Source organism: Heterocephalus glaber, unplaced genomic scaffold (assembly GCF_053883595.1).
Source record: "Heterocephalus glaber isolate CG9 unplaced genomic scaffold, H.glaber_assembly_v1.0 deba00001615, whole genome shotgun sequence".
In the NCBI taxonomy this organism is placed as follows: Eukaryota; Metazoa; Chordata; class Mammalia; order Rodentia; family Bathyergidae; genus Heterocephalus; species Heterocephalus glaber.
This window is the reverse complement of record NW_028258386.1, coordinates 532,351-545,059: the sequence shown is the minus strand read 5'-3', so window position 1 is coordinate 545,059 and position 12,709 is coordinate 532,351. Positions and strand designations below refer to the sequence as shown.

At 58.0% G+C, this 12,709-nt stretch overlaps 1 protein-coding gene across 5 annotated transcripts in view; it reads left to right on the top strand.

The window, feature by feature from the left end:
- Window positions 1-12,709, top strand: part of Slc6a6 (solute carrier family 6 member 6) — a 52,553-nt gene that overhangs the window by 19,480 nt on the left and 20,364 nt on the right. For all 5 annotated transcript variants that reach the window (XM_004870493.4, XM_004870491.4, XM_021248779.2 and 2 more), the window contains 3 exons: window positions 6,417-6,656; window positions 7,305-7,439; window positions 8,616-8,850. In XM_004870493.4, the coding sequence (XP_004870550.2) occupies window positions 6,428-6,656; window positions 7,305-7,439; window positions 8,616-8,850 (599 nt within the window). In that variant the 5' untranslated portion in view covers window positions 6,417-6,427. The remainder of the gene's footprint in view (window positions 1-6,416; window positions 6,657-7,304; window positions 7,440-8,615; window positions 8,851-12,709) is intronic.

Sequence of the window (12,709 nt, the reverse complement as noted above, 5' to 3'; positions counted from 1 at the left end):
GTGACACGGCGAGTCAGTGCCCACAGTACCGCTGACTCACCCTCACCCTCTGGGAGGGAGGCCACACAGCCACTGCTCGGAGCTCTCAGGCCCAACAACCAGGGACATAAGCCTACAGCCTCCACACTCAGAGCACGTCACTGGGGCAATGAAGGCAGCTGACCCTCCTGAGCCTGGCGTCCCCAGGCCCCTGAATCTCCCCTTGCTGCAGCTTGGCCCCCCCTGTCCCCACCCTCCCCTGGCCATAATCTCTTCAACTCAGTGTCCTTGTGTTACTTCAGCATTTGGGGGCCAGGATGGTGACCCTGAGTCCCTGGCAGTCATGTGACCGGTGACAGTGGAGACTCTTGCCCTGTCAGTTGTATCCCCTGCCCTCCATTGGAGCTCTGTGTCTCCTGGAGCTCTGTGGTCGGAAGCCCAGGCCCCCACTGTTGTCGCTCAGCCCAGGCCTCCTGCGTCTCTGGTTTGCCACAGTGCCCTAGCCCCCATGCCTTCTCCAGTGCCCATCTGAGTCTCTGGGCCTTTGGGTCAGGGCCTGGCTCTTCAGGAGGGGACTGAGTGATCAGGGCCCTGCCCCAGACCTTGAGTTTATGAGGGGCAGTGATGGGGCTGTGGACAGGGTCCCCATCCTGCACCCTCCCGGGAATTCCCAAAGGCCAGGCTGCAAACCCTGCTCACCTACTGGTGAGCTGCTCCGACTGGTGCAGCCCAAGGGGCTCCTGCCCAGAAGTCACCTGGGACCTCCAGTTACTGGGCAGAGCTGGCCCCCCCCACACACCATGTACCCTCACCTGCAAGTTGTGGCAAGTGAGGTGGCACAGGCACGGGGAGGGCTGTAGCCTGGGGCTGAGTGGGTGGTAGCAAGGTCTTCCGGTGGACAGGCTGTGCTCTGGAACAGCAGAGGGGACATTGTGCCCAGGTGGGGACAGCCTGTCCCCTGTCCCTGAGGGGGCCAGCTGAAGCCACTCCTTTTGGACTTCACTTTCATTAGGACCAGAATGCTCCCCATTGTTTTTTGCTTTATTTTGGGCAAGATGATGTCTGGCTTCCTGGCAAGCTCACGGGACCTCATGGGGACTGGCCACAGGCTGGCATGTCCAGAGGGGCCCCCAGGTGACCCAGCCCCCATGGTGCTGAGGATACAAGAAGTGTGTGTGTGTGTGTGTGTGTGTGTGTGTGTGTGTGCGCGCACCTGAATCTGGGGTTCTCAGGAACATACATGTGCAGGATCTGGCCCCAGGTGGATCCCAGCCTGAGCAGCTTCGAGCTACCTTCCCCGTGGTCTGGTCTCAGACCCGGTCCTAGCCACCCGGCCTTTGCCTGCCAGGCCCCAGGAGGCCCTGGGGTGTCATGCTTGAGTTACCCTTTTCTCGGAACAGATGACTAAAGGATACAGATCATGTGATCCAATTAAATGATTAAATCTTTTGAAGGTCTGCTTTCTATGACAGGAAAAAAAAGAGCTATGATTTTTTTTTTTGTTTTTGTTTTTGAGCTGGACCTGGATGGAGCCCAGGCTCTTGTGTGCTGGGCTGGCACTTAACACTGAGCTCACTGTGTTTATCCAGCAGCTCCCGTTGAACGTTCAGGGGGCCAGGGTGGCACCCTGGAGAGAGCAGTTTGGATGTCAACGATGGGGCCACCCTCCTGGGGACTCAGGAGCCTCTCTGCCCCACCAGGCACACCCTGTGCACAACACCACCTGTCCTTCGGCATCCGCCCCTTCCTGCAGCGTCCCTGTGCCCAGTCCTGCTCTCCCTGAGCCTGGTTCCTTGTGTGCCTGCTGGCCCGGCCACACAGTGGGCTCATTAGAGGTGCAGGTGGCACCTCAAGGGTTGAGAAGGAGGACACTGGGGCCCAGGACAGAACTGGAAGCTGTTTCCTGCTCCTCAGGGGTTTGACTCTGGTGTGACCTAGGCAAATGACATCATCTCGGGCCTCATTGTAGAGTGGGGACAGGGGCAATACTCGAGGAGGGCCAGCTGAGGCAACGTGGAGCTCCACACAGGGCTGCCAGCTGTGTATGACAGTGGCAAGCAGTGCACCGTGTAGGGAGGACGCTGACTGAGTGGTACGCGTGAGCCTTCTCCTGTGCTCAGCCCTTTCCTTCGAGGCTGAAGTCCGTGCCCTCTTGGTTTCCAGTGTGCAGGGTGTTGTCATTAACTACAGTCAGGACATCAGGGTCCCCAGAGCTGGCCCCAGCCCCGTGATGTTTCTTCAGCCCTGCACAGTGCCTGCCACGCATGCCGTTGAGACCCAGGCATGTGACCATTGTCCCCAGGGCCAATCACTTGCCATGTGTGCCCTGAGCTGGCACTTTACAGCCTCTGTCCCATGCAATCCCACAGGGTGAGTCTGACTTCTACCTCCAGACTTCCCCAGGTGAGGACACCGAGGCGCAGAGACGTTGTCAACTTGCTCTGGCTCCCACAGCTTGGTGTGGCTTCTGCAAGCCCAGGTCACTGTTGCGGGGAGGGGACACTCAGGAAGGGTAGGTTCGGTTCTCTCCCCACCCATCAGAATTCTGGGTGCAGCTCACTGGGTCCACAGAATCCAGGCTCCATGGGGTGTGGGGTGGGTGGGCACTGGGGGCAGAGGGGTCTCATACCCAGCCCTCCTGGCAGAGTCCTTGGCAGGCTGAAGGGTCGATGTGGGTTTGAATCATGGCCTCTGCAGTAGGGTGTGGGTGCCACAGGGCAGGTGGGCCAGCTGGGGCAGTAGGGACTCAGTTTCCCCAGTGTCCTGCTATCACTTCTGGGGTCCTGGGGGAGGCAAGTGTCCTGGGTCTCAAGCTGCACCCTCTCCTCCAGGGTCCCTGGCACATCCCCGGCTTTGATCTCAGCACTGCAAAAAAAAAAAAAATTTTCCCTAATCCAAGGGTTTGATGGATAAATAGGAAACAGTTTCTAATTAATGCAGCCCAGAGTACTGTACTCAAAAGGTACTTCTTTTGTTTTGTCTTTTAAGTCAAGTCTTACTCTAGAGACCAGGCTGGTCTAGGTCTTGCTGTGTAGCCCAGACTGGCCTCAAACTTGTAATCCTCCTGCCTCAGGCTCCTGAGTGCATGTACTACCACCCCTGTCCAAAAATGTGATACTTTAAAACTGGTTAGGGAGTAAAGGAATGCCCTACACTAAGCCCACAGCCTCACTGCAGTGGGTTGAATGGAGCTGCATTTGTGCCAAGATTGGCCAGGCGATCCACATGCAGGTCAGCCTTCAGGCACGGCTGGATCTGGCTGCTGCCTGGAGACAGAGAAGTGAGTGTTTCCAGCCAACCAGTGAGGCAGGCTCTGCCAAGGCCTCTGTGCCAGAATCTACACTAATCGCTGGAGCTGTAGTGACTGAAGAGGAAGCTCTTAAAATGGGGAATTATGGCTGTCAGCCGCTACAAAATAACCCTGGGCACCAGGCCAAGGAAAACAGGTCATGCCGGCAGGACGTGGCCCAGCGGCCAGCAAACCCCTGGGTGATTCTCTGGCCCTTCGGGTGGCCCCTGGTGGGAGGCACTGGCCTATTGGGGAGGCTGCAGAGATGGCACCAGGAGGTGTAGGAGGTGTCCCAGGACTTCTGCCAGTGGCCTCACCCTCAGCAGGACCACAGTAACTACGGACATGGAGATGGCAGGGACAGCAGGCCCGCCGCGTACCACTTGCTGTCCAAGCAGCCCTGTGCACCCCTCAGGTGATCCTCACCACCCGCATAGTGCAGTTGCTGGTTGGGGACCAGAGAGCCTGAGCCCCATGCCTGAGGTCAGCAGCTGGGAAGAGGCCTCAACATCTGGGTCAGGCCAGTGGCAGGGACAGAGATGGCCTGGGAGCCGTGGGGTGGCCCTGAGCCCACTGCTTCCTGGTTGCCTTCACTGTTTGCGTGGGGAGCATGTGGGTGGCCAGGTTGCCATGGTGATGGGGAGGCAGGGTAGGTGCCGGGACTTACAGATCCCAGGTTTTCCCAGGTGGAGGTGGGGGTTTGGAGGGAGGTGGCTGTGAGGGTCTGATGCTTGGTGTAGCCCCATGCACATGATCCTTCAGGGACAGTGATCACCTCGGGTCCTACCCCCTAGATAGCAGCTGTGACTGCTGCAGAACCTCCCTGGTTCCTAGGGAGTAAGGGGGCCATTGGGCCAGTTGCAGGCAGGCCATAGGCAGGTCCAAATTATTTCTTTGTTTTGAGACAAGGTCTCCCTATGTAGTCCAGGCTGGCCTTGAACTCACTATGTAGCCCAGGCTGGCCTCGAACTCATGAGGATCCTCCTGCCTCAGCCTCCTGAGTGCTGGGATGTCAGGTGTGCACCACCATGCCCAGCAGGGGTCCTTATTTTGTAGGAGAACAGAATATGCAGTACTGGGATCTTGAGGAGCTTGAGGAGCTTGAGGTAACCCCCATGTTTCCCAAGGGTTCTCTGAGCAGGACCCTCAGGTGGCCTCCTTGTCCAGTCCCCTCTGCCTGTGTTTGGGATCCCCAAGCCCCTAGAGCTCAGGCCAGGCTGACCCTGGGATGTCCCCGCAGCACCAAGGTCCAGGCAATGTCCAGAAGGGTGGGCCCAGCCCACCTCTGGCTGTTCTGTGCGCGCCCCACATCCTCCAATTATGCACCCACCCTGCTGCCACAATGCCGCCTGCCCGATAAGCATCAGGGGGCGCAGGTTCTTGCTGGAACAATGCTGCAGCCGGGCTATTTTTGCAGTGGCTCGGGCTGCGGAGCCCGCCTGGCCCCGCGGGAGCCAGCAGAGAAAGGCGTGCGGATGCCCCGCCAGGCAGAGGAAGGGCTCTGGGCTCCAGGAAGCCTCCGTCTGCTCCCCGCCAGACAGAGAAACAATCGGGGTCCCCACCCGACCAGGGAGAGGAAGGAGGCGTGGGGGAAACACGGCGTTGTGCTTTTGTGTCTCTGCCCCTCAGCGCAACCCCTGGGGCCTGGCTGCACGTCCCTGTCCTCTCCGGGTCCCAGCACCCGCCTGGCCATGTGTCCCTGTCCGCCCAGGTCCAAGGCTCCGAGGCTGGCAACTCCCTGTGTGTGGGGGTGTGCACAGCTGAGGGTCAGGGTGCAGGGGCCACTCAAGGTCCACCTACCCAGTAATACCTGCCAACTGCTCTCTCACACCCAGCACAGTGCCAGGCCCCAGGAGCGCATCTGTGGAACAGGTCCTTGTCCCCACGGCCTCTGCTATGGCCCAGGAGTCGATGTCACCACGAGCAAGTGCTCAGGCCATGTCTTCGTGGTTGGGGCTGCCTGGCAAATGTGTGGTGGTGTTTGTGATCTCTCTGGGGAGTAGGAGCCCCACAATCCTGACCTTTCTGTGTTCCAGAGACCCTTGACATTTCGACTTTTCTCTGAAATCTGATATTTCAATGTCGGGCAGTATTTTCCTTTTTTTTATATACTAAGGATTGAACCCAGATCTTTGCACTGAGTTACATCTGCAGCCGTTTCTTTTTTGTTTTGTTTTGAGACAGGGTCTTGCTAAGTTGCCCAGGCTGGGCTTGAACTTGGAGTCCTCCTGCCTCAGCTTCCCAGAATGCTGAGATGACAGGCACGCACCATGACCCCTGTCGTTCAGTCACCAATTAGGATCAAGGAAACAGGCTGTCACCAGGGCTGTGGTGCTGAGTTGGCCACCTTGGCTGTCACCATTTGGGCCTGCAGATTGGGAGGTCAAGGCCCAGAGGAGGGCCCCCGCCTTCCATGGCCTCTGCCCTTCAGGGGTCGAGCCCTGGTGGCGAGCGGGGTGGATGGACGTATAGATGGAGGTTACCTGGCCCTGCTGAGGCCTCCCCATCACATATGGTCCAGGAAGGGCTGCCCCTGAGCTGCATGGTGCTGCTCAGGCCTCACCGGTAAAGTGCCTCATTCTTTCTGCTGTGTACACATGATTGTTCCGAAATCGCGAGTGTACTTCACAGACATTCATTGCTGTACTCGGGTGGGAACCTCACTTGCCGGTGATGCAGACTTCCTGGTCTGAGTCCTGGGATCCATACTTATGCTCACAAAGGGGCATATCCTGTAGGCAGGCTTGAGGCCTTAGTGAAACTGGAGTGGTCTTTTTAAAAATTTGTTAATTTCAGTCTCTTTTGAGATGACTCACTGCGTAGCCCGGGCTGGCCTGGAGCTTGCAGTCCTGCCTCAGCCCCTAGAGTGCCAGGACTCAGATAATCGAGTGTGTCTGTGCCTGGCAGCAGCAGGCAGCTGCCATGTGAGGATGCTGGGATGGCCCAGCCTGCAGGGTTTTGTAGGAGATGAGAGTGACATCAGGGTGTGGGCTGCGGCTCGCTGTTTGGGGTGACAGATGTGGCCTCTGGGAACCTGGAACCTGTGACTGGGTCACCAGTGTCCCCAGCCTGAGCTAGGAGGTTCCAGTCCCTGGCGGCGTCTGAGTGGCTCCGTACCGCCCGGTATGGGCTGTCTCCGTTCCTGCAGGAGGCGCAGCCATGGCCACTAAGGAGAAGCTGCTGTGCCTGAAGGACTTCCACAAGGACATCCTGAAGCCATCTCCAGGCAAGAGCCCAGGCACGCGGCCTGAGGATGAGGCAGAGGGCAAGCCGCCCCAGCGTGAGAAGTGGGCCAGCAAGATCGACTTTGTGCTGTCCGTGGCCGGCGGCTTCGTGGGCTTGGGCAATGTCTGGCGTTTCCCGTACCTCTGCTATAAGAATGGTGGAGGTGAGCAGGACCCCGTTTCCCTCCCGTCAGCCCACCGCACCCCTCAGCTTGGAGGCTTTTCTAACCTCACCAGACACCGTCCACAACTCTGGCTTCTTTGTGCCCCACAAATGGGAAGCCATCGTAGGGTGCTGTAATGCAGAGGCATCTAGGCAGAAGATGTGTGGTGGAGACGCATTAAGTTGTAGATCGCTGCTCAGCTGTGGGGGGTTCAGGCTTTTTGTGCTCTGCCTGCAGAAGGCTCTGACCCTTCCAGGCTGTGGAGATGGTAGGGAACTCATTACAGCCCAGTCTCTTAACCTTCGGAGGTCCTGGCTCCCCAAGAGTATCCTCCAGAGGGCTCCAAGGGCTCCCCAGGGCAAAGCAAACACCCCAGCCCCAGTGCCCAGTTTCCTGGGGCTTGCAGACCCTGCTGAGCCCGTTAGTAGATGCAGGTAGGGGGCCAGAGAGCAGGTGAGGGCCTTCCCTGCCAGGCAGTGGCCCCTCAGATGGTCTTGCTGGAGGACACAGCAGGGGCATGGGCACAGCTTCGAGGCCCTGTGGGTGGCCAGGGACCCGGCAGATCAGTAGTGGAGGCCCCAGGAGGAGGTGACAGGGGCCGGGGCCACAGCACTCCCCATCCCTCACCTTGTCCTGCCTTCTCCCCAGGTGCGTTCCTCATCCCCTACTTCATCTTCCTCTTTGGGAGTGGCCTGCCTGTCTTCTTCCTGGAGGTCATCATCGGCCAGTACACCTCAGAGGGTGGCATCACCTGCTGGGAGAAGATCTGCCCCCTCTTCTCTGGTGAGCATCACACATGGAGAGGGGATGCAGCCAAGGCACCTGCTGCAGAGCTGACATAGGGTGGCACAGGACAAGGTCATGAAGGACAGGGGAGGGGTGGGTGGTGCCTGGCTCGGGGCAGTGCCTCCCTGGAACCTCAGGCCAGGTGGCTTCTGCCTGGGGTCAAGTCTCATGTCCTCCCCTCCGCAGTCAGGTGGCCTTGGAAATGTCATTCGGTACCTCAGTTTCCTCATCTATTGAGCACAGTGACACACTCACATGTCAGAGCTGCTGTGCAGATAAAATGGCGGGGCTGTGCCTAACTGCTGGGTGTACTGAGGCACCACATTCATGGTTGTGCAGAGTCCTGTGCTTGGTACTAAATATGCACTCAGATAATCACTGTTAGGGCTTTATTGGCAAGAGTGGGAATATGTGTGAGTCCCTTCATGCATCCATCCATTCACCCACCCACCCATCCATCCATCCACCCATTTTACTCTCCAGTGAACCATGCAGTCATTACACTGCCTACCCATCTTCTGCTCACCTCCTCATCCACTCATTCATCCACCCACCCAGCACTCAACCACACACACCTCCAGCCAGCAAAGTGCATATCTGCAACAAGTAGACATTCATCCATCCATCCGGCACACATCCGTTCGCCTGCTCACCCATCTGTCCTTCTGTCCAGCCATCTGTCTAGCCGTACACCTGTCCATCCATTCATCTATGTGTCTCCCCATCCACCCATTTACCTGTCTACCATTCTGTACACCCACCACCCATCTGTGCATTGATCCAGCTGTTCATTTACCCACCCACTATGTTTATCCATCCATTCATCCACCCACCCACCTGTCTGCACATTTGCTCATCTGTTTACCAATCCCTCCATCCGTCACCTGTCTACCCACCATTCACATGTTCTCCCCTCTCTTGTACATTTATCCATCTGCTCGCCGTCTATCCACACACCTGTTTATCTGTCTGAGCATCCGTCCATCCATCCATCCAGCTGCGTGCTGGCTGACCAGCCATCCTGTTCCCTGACCATCCTTCATGTGTTCCTGCACCCAGTCCTCCTCCGTCCATCTCACAGACATCTGCTGGTTACTGTCAAATCCCCCTCTGGCCGCAGGCCTGGGGTGTCATCCTGCAGCCCTGGTTGATGTGCACCTGTCTGTCCTGCAGGCATTGGCTATGCATCCATTGTGATCGTGTCACTGCTGAACGTGTACTACATCGTCATCCTGGCCTGGGCCACCTACTACCTGTTCCAGTCCTTCCAGCAGGAGCTGCCTTGGGCGCACTGCAACCACAGCTGGAACACGCCACAGTGCCTGGAGGACACACTGCGCAGGAACAAGAGCCTGTGGGTCACCCTGAGCCCCGTCAACTTCACATCCCCCGTCATCGAGTTCTGGGAGTAAGACCAGGTCCTCTCGGGGCGGGCGGGGCTCTAATCTGGGGCTGAGTCCAGCTCTGCCATTGCCTGCTGTTTGGACTTGTGCAGGCTTCAGTTTCCTCAGCTGTCTGTCCCCCAAGGGGAGTGAGTCATTCCTGTCCCCAGGGTCCCTGTGAAAATTGCTGTCCCAGACACAGGAACAGGTACTTAGGTTTTATAAAAACAATCTTGTGATCCTAATGTGTTTTAGAAAAACGCATTTTCTGTTATCACACAGAGAAAAATACATGTGGAAAATGAAGGAGTCAGTCAGATGAAAAGGCGAAAAGGTAGATGTGTAGCATCTGAACTTTTTTTTTTTTTGGTGGTACCGGGGACTGAACTCAGGACCTTGCACTTTCAAGGCAGGCAGTGGCACCACTGAGCTAATCCACGGCCTTGAGCTTTTTTTATTTTTAGAAAGAGTCACATTAAATTGCCAGGCTGGCCTTGAACTTGAGATCCTTCTGTCTCAGCCACTAAGTGTTGGAATTATAAGCATATATTACCGTGTCCAGCTTGTCTCAGTCAGCTCTTGCTGTATAACAACCATCTCCAAACTTGCTAGCTGTAGACAGGCACTGTTTAGGTCATGATTCTGCTCGTGGGTGGTCTGAGCCTGGGGCTTCTCCAGGACCAGGACCTTGCAGGCAGCTTTGGACCCTTGAGGTAGCTTTTCCAGGGTGGGAGGCATTGTCTGGGCACCTGAAGCAAGTGACCCAAGGTCTTGCACTCTAGGCTGGCCTGTTTGGGAGCAACAGATGGGTGAGCCCAGGGCATGAGCTGTTTTAATCCCTGCTGGCTCTGTGTATGTTCGTACCTGCAGGATGGCCCCAGTCCCTTTATGGGGGAGTTGAGCCCTGTGGCACCTGCCATTGGCTATGGCAGAGCCCACAGTCACACAGGTCCACAGCAGGCTGGCACAGGTGCTTGCCAGTCACGTGGGTGTGCAGTGGGCAGGTGCAGGTGTACAGAAGGCTGTATGACCAAGGTCAGGGACCCCTAGGGCTCTGAGGGGCAGGACAGGACAGCCCACTCGTGCCTGTTAGACACTGGCCATCATGCTGTAGCCCCTCATCCCTGCTGTCCAATCAGCACTCAGGAGCTGCCAGCGATGGCCTGAGCTGCAGGGTGCAGGGCTGTACTGTGGCTTGGCTGGTCACCCACGTGGAGAGCCCATCGATCGTCCCTGCCCCACTGAGGCACCTTTGTGTGGGTAGCCGTGTGGCCATCACCCAGGGCCTTTCTTGCCCTCGCAGGTAGCGCTGAGGCTACTGCCCGCTCTCACACACAGGGTGGGCACCAAGGCATCTGTCCTGGCTTCTGTGCCTGGGAGCTGATTGCAGATGGGTGCCATTCCTTCTGCAGGGCCCAAGCCTGTGCCCTGGCCTCTCTGCCTGCTCTTAGCATGGCCATCATGGGCAACCTGGGTTCCATCCTTGCCTGCCCCCTCTGCCTCAGTGTCTTTGCTGCATAGCCACCTGGGGACCCCTCCAAGGGACTCTTGGCCTCTGCTCTCCCTGCTTATCCCACTCTCTGTCCTGGTCCTGAGTCCCCCTGCTATTTCCCTCAGGGCCCTCTCATGGCCATTCTCCTACTGTGACCTCACCCTGCCAGGAGGAGCAGAGAGAGGGTTTCCATGCAGTTAATGTCCATAGATTGCCCATTTTTCTTCTTGGTTCCATGTCTGCACGCAGCTGCTTATGAAGCCTTGAACACAGCTCTTTCTAACCTCCTTTCCCCATCTGAAAATGGAGGGGCCGTAGGAACTAAGCATTGAGGGATGAGTAGGAGCTCACCACGCAAAAAGAGGAAAGATAGCCCAAAGAGAAGAAATAGCTCACGAAGGGGTATGGGTGGGAACAACAGGAGCGTAGGCCATAGGGGAAGTGACAGGGCCTGAAGTGACAGGAGGGGGAGCCATGACATCAAGCTGGGGAGGCTGAGCGTTGTGCCCTGGGCTGAGGGGTCATGGGAGGGTCTGGAGAAGGAGAGGGCTGGGACGAGGTCCATGCTCTGGGTATTCCCCGGGGACACTGGGTGGCCGGGCTGCAGATGGAGCACCTGCTGTACATAGATGGGCCCCCAGCCCTCAGGGGCTCTGGGTTCCCCCAGGATGGATGTGGCCAACCCCCTCCCGCCCCCTGCAAGCAGTGTCACCCATGGTGGCGCCCTGGGGTCTCCATGCCGAGCCTGGCACAGGGAGGTTCCCAGCTACTCTGTCCTTGCCAATGCAGCCTTCGTGTCCCCCAACCATGCTAACCAAGGTCTGGGAATTGAGGCACCAAGGCTGGGGCAGCCAAGATCCTGGGCTCCAGGCAGAGCAGGCAGGGACCCCCACCTGGACACAGCCCCATCCAGCTAGTGACTCGGCCCCCTCCTTGCCTGCCCAGCCCAGCATGAGCCCTGTGTGGACGTGGGGCACCACCGCCTTGGCTCACCCATCTCACCCATCTGTCCCCATGGCCAGATCCACAGTGCAGGGCCAGGTCCCGTGGGCTGTGCGTCTCCTCTTGGGGCCTCACCCCTCACCCATCCCTGTTGCCTGAGCCCCAGCCCTGCAGAGCCCTGAGGTGGAGACCCATGGACCCTAGCGTCAGCTCCATCAACGTGGCTGAGCCAATTCCCTCCTGCCCGCCCAGCCTGTCCCTCTGGTGCATGCTCCCCAGGACCATGTCCCCAAGGCTGTCCCTAGACTGCCTCCAGCCGCCGAACACTTCCTTAGGAGGAGGCAGAGGAGAGGCTCGAGCCAGGCAGCCAGACAACAGCCTTTCATGATGCCGCTGCCGTACCGAGGGCGCGCCGCCAACACTGGGTTGGCCTGTGGTCAAGAGGAAGCCATCGGCGCACTCCATGCTTCTCCTCTCCCAGTGTGGCTGGCGGCCGGCTGGAGCAGACATCCGGGCCTCAGCTCAGACCCTGCCCAACTGAGTCACTGCTATTGTTGCCAATGAGGGCAGCGCCTGCGGGGAGACAGGGAACAAAACAGGCCCAGGCTGAGCTCTGGCGATGTCAAGTGGCTTCCTGAGCCCAGCTGAGCCTCAGTTTCTCCATACGGCAACTGGGCTTCATTCCCTCAGCTGGTGTTGGGTAGGTGCCTTCTGTTTGCTGACAGGCCAATGCTCAGTGTCCACACTGCAGGCTCTGGCCTAGGACCCAGGCAGACCCCAGACAGATCTGGGCTAAAGGTCAGGAGAGGGGAGGGGTGAGGGCCATGTCAAGCATAAGTGGCTACTAGAGGTGGGACAGTGCCTGCCCAGGAGGAAGAGGTCCAGGCCAGTGTGGGACCCCTTGCCTGGGGTGTCTCGTCTGTCTGCATGGTAAGGAGGCAGCTTGGGGCCATTGGCCGAGGGAAACTGGAACCACAGGGAGGCTGTGGAGCAGAGGGGGAATATTGCTGGGTTCCCTGAGAACTCAAAGCCAGGAAGGCCAGCGCAGAGGCTGCCCAAGTTGTCCTGGGCTCCAGGGCTGGCAGTGTCAGGCGTGTGAGTTGCCTGCGTGGTACATTCCCTTGGGCACTGCTCGCTACTGTTTGCTGAGTGTGAGTTGGGAGAGGCCATGCTCCCAGCTGCTTCTTCGGGCACTTGGAGACCCTGGGTTAGACACTGAGGGGCCCACCGAACCCCCAGGAGGGGTTTGGGCCGCCCCAGGGTGGCAGTGGGAATGGTGGTGCTCAATGAAACACATCCGTTCCATTCCCAGGGCATTGGAGTGGCCCTCCACACCACTTTTTCAGAATTTAAAATAATGGTTTTGAAACATTAAAGTGGTTTAAAAAATTCACTGTTAGGTGAGGCCTTGCCTTGCACAGCAGGAACACCCTGCTCCCCTGGGTCCTGCT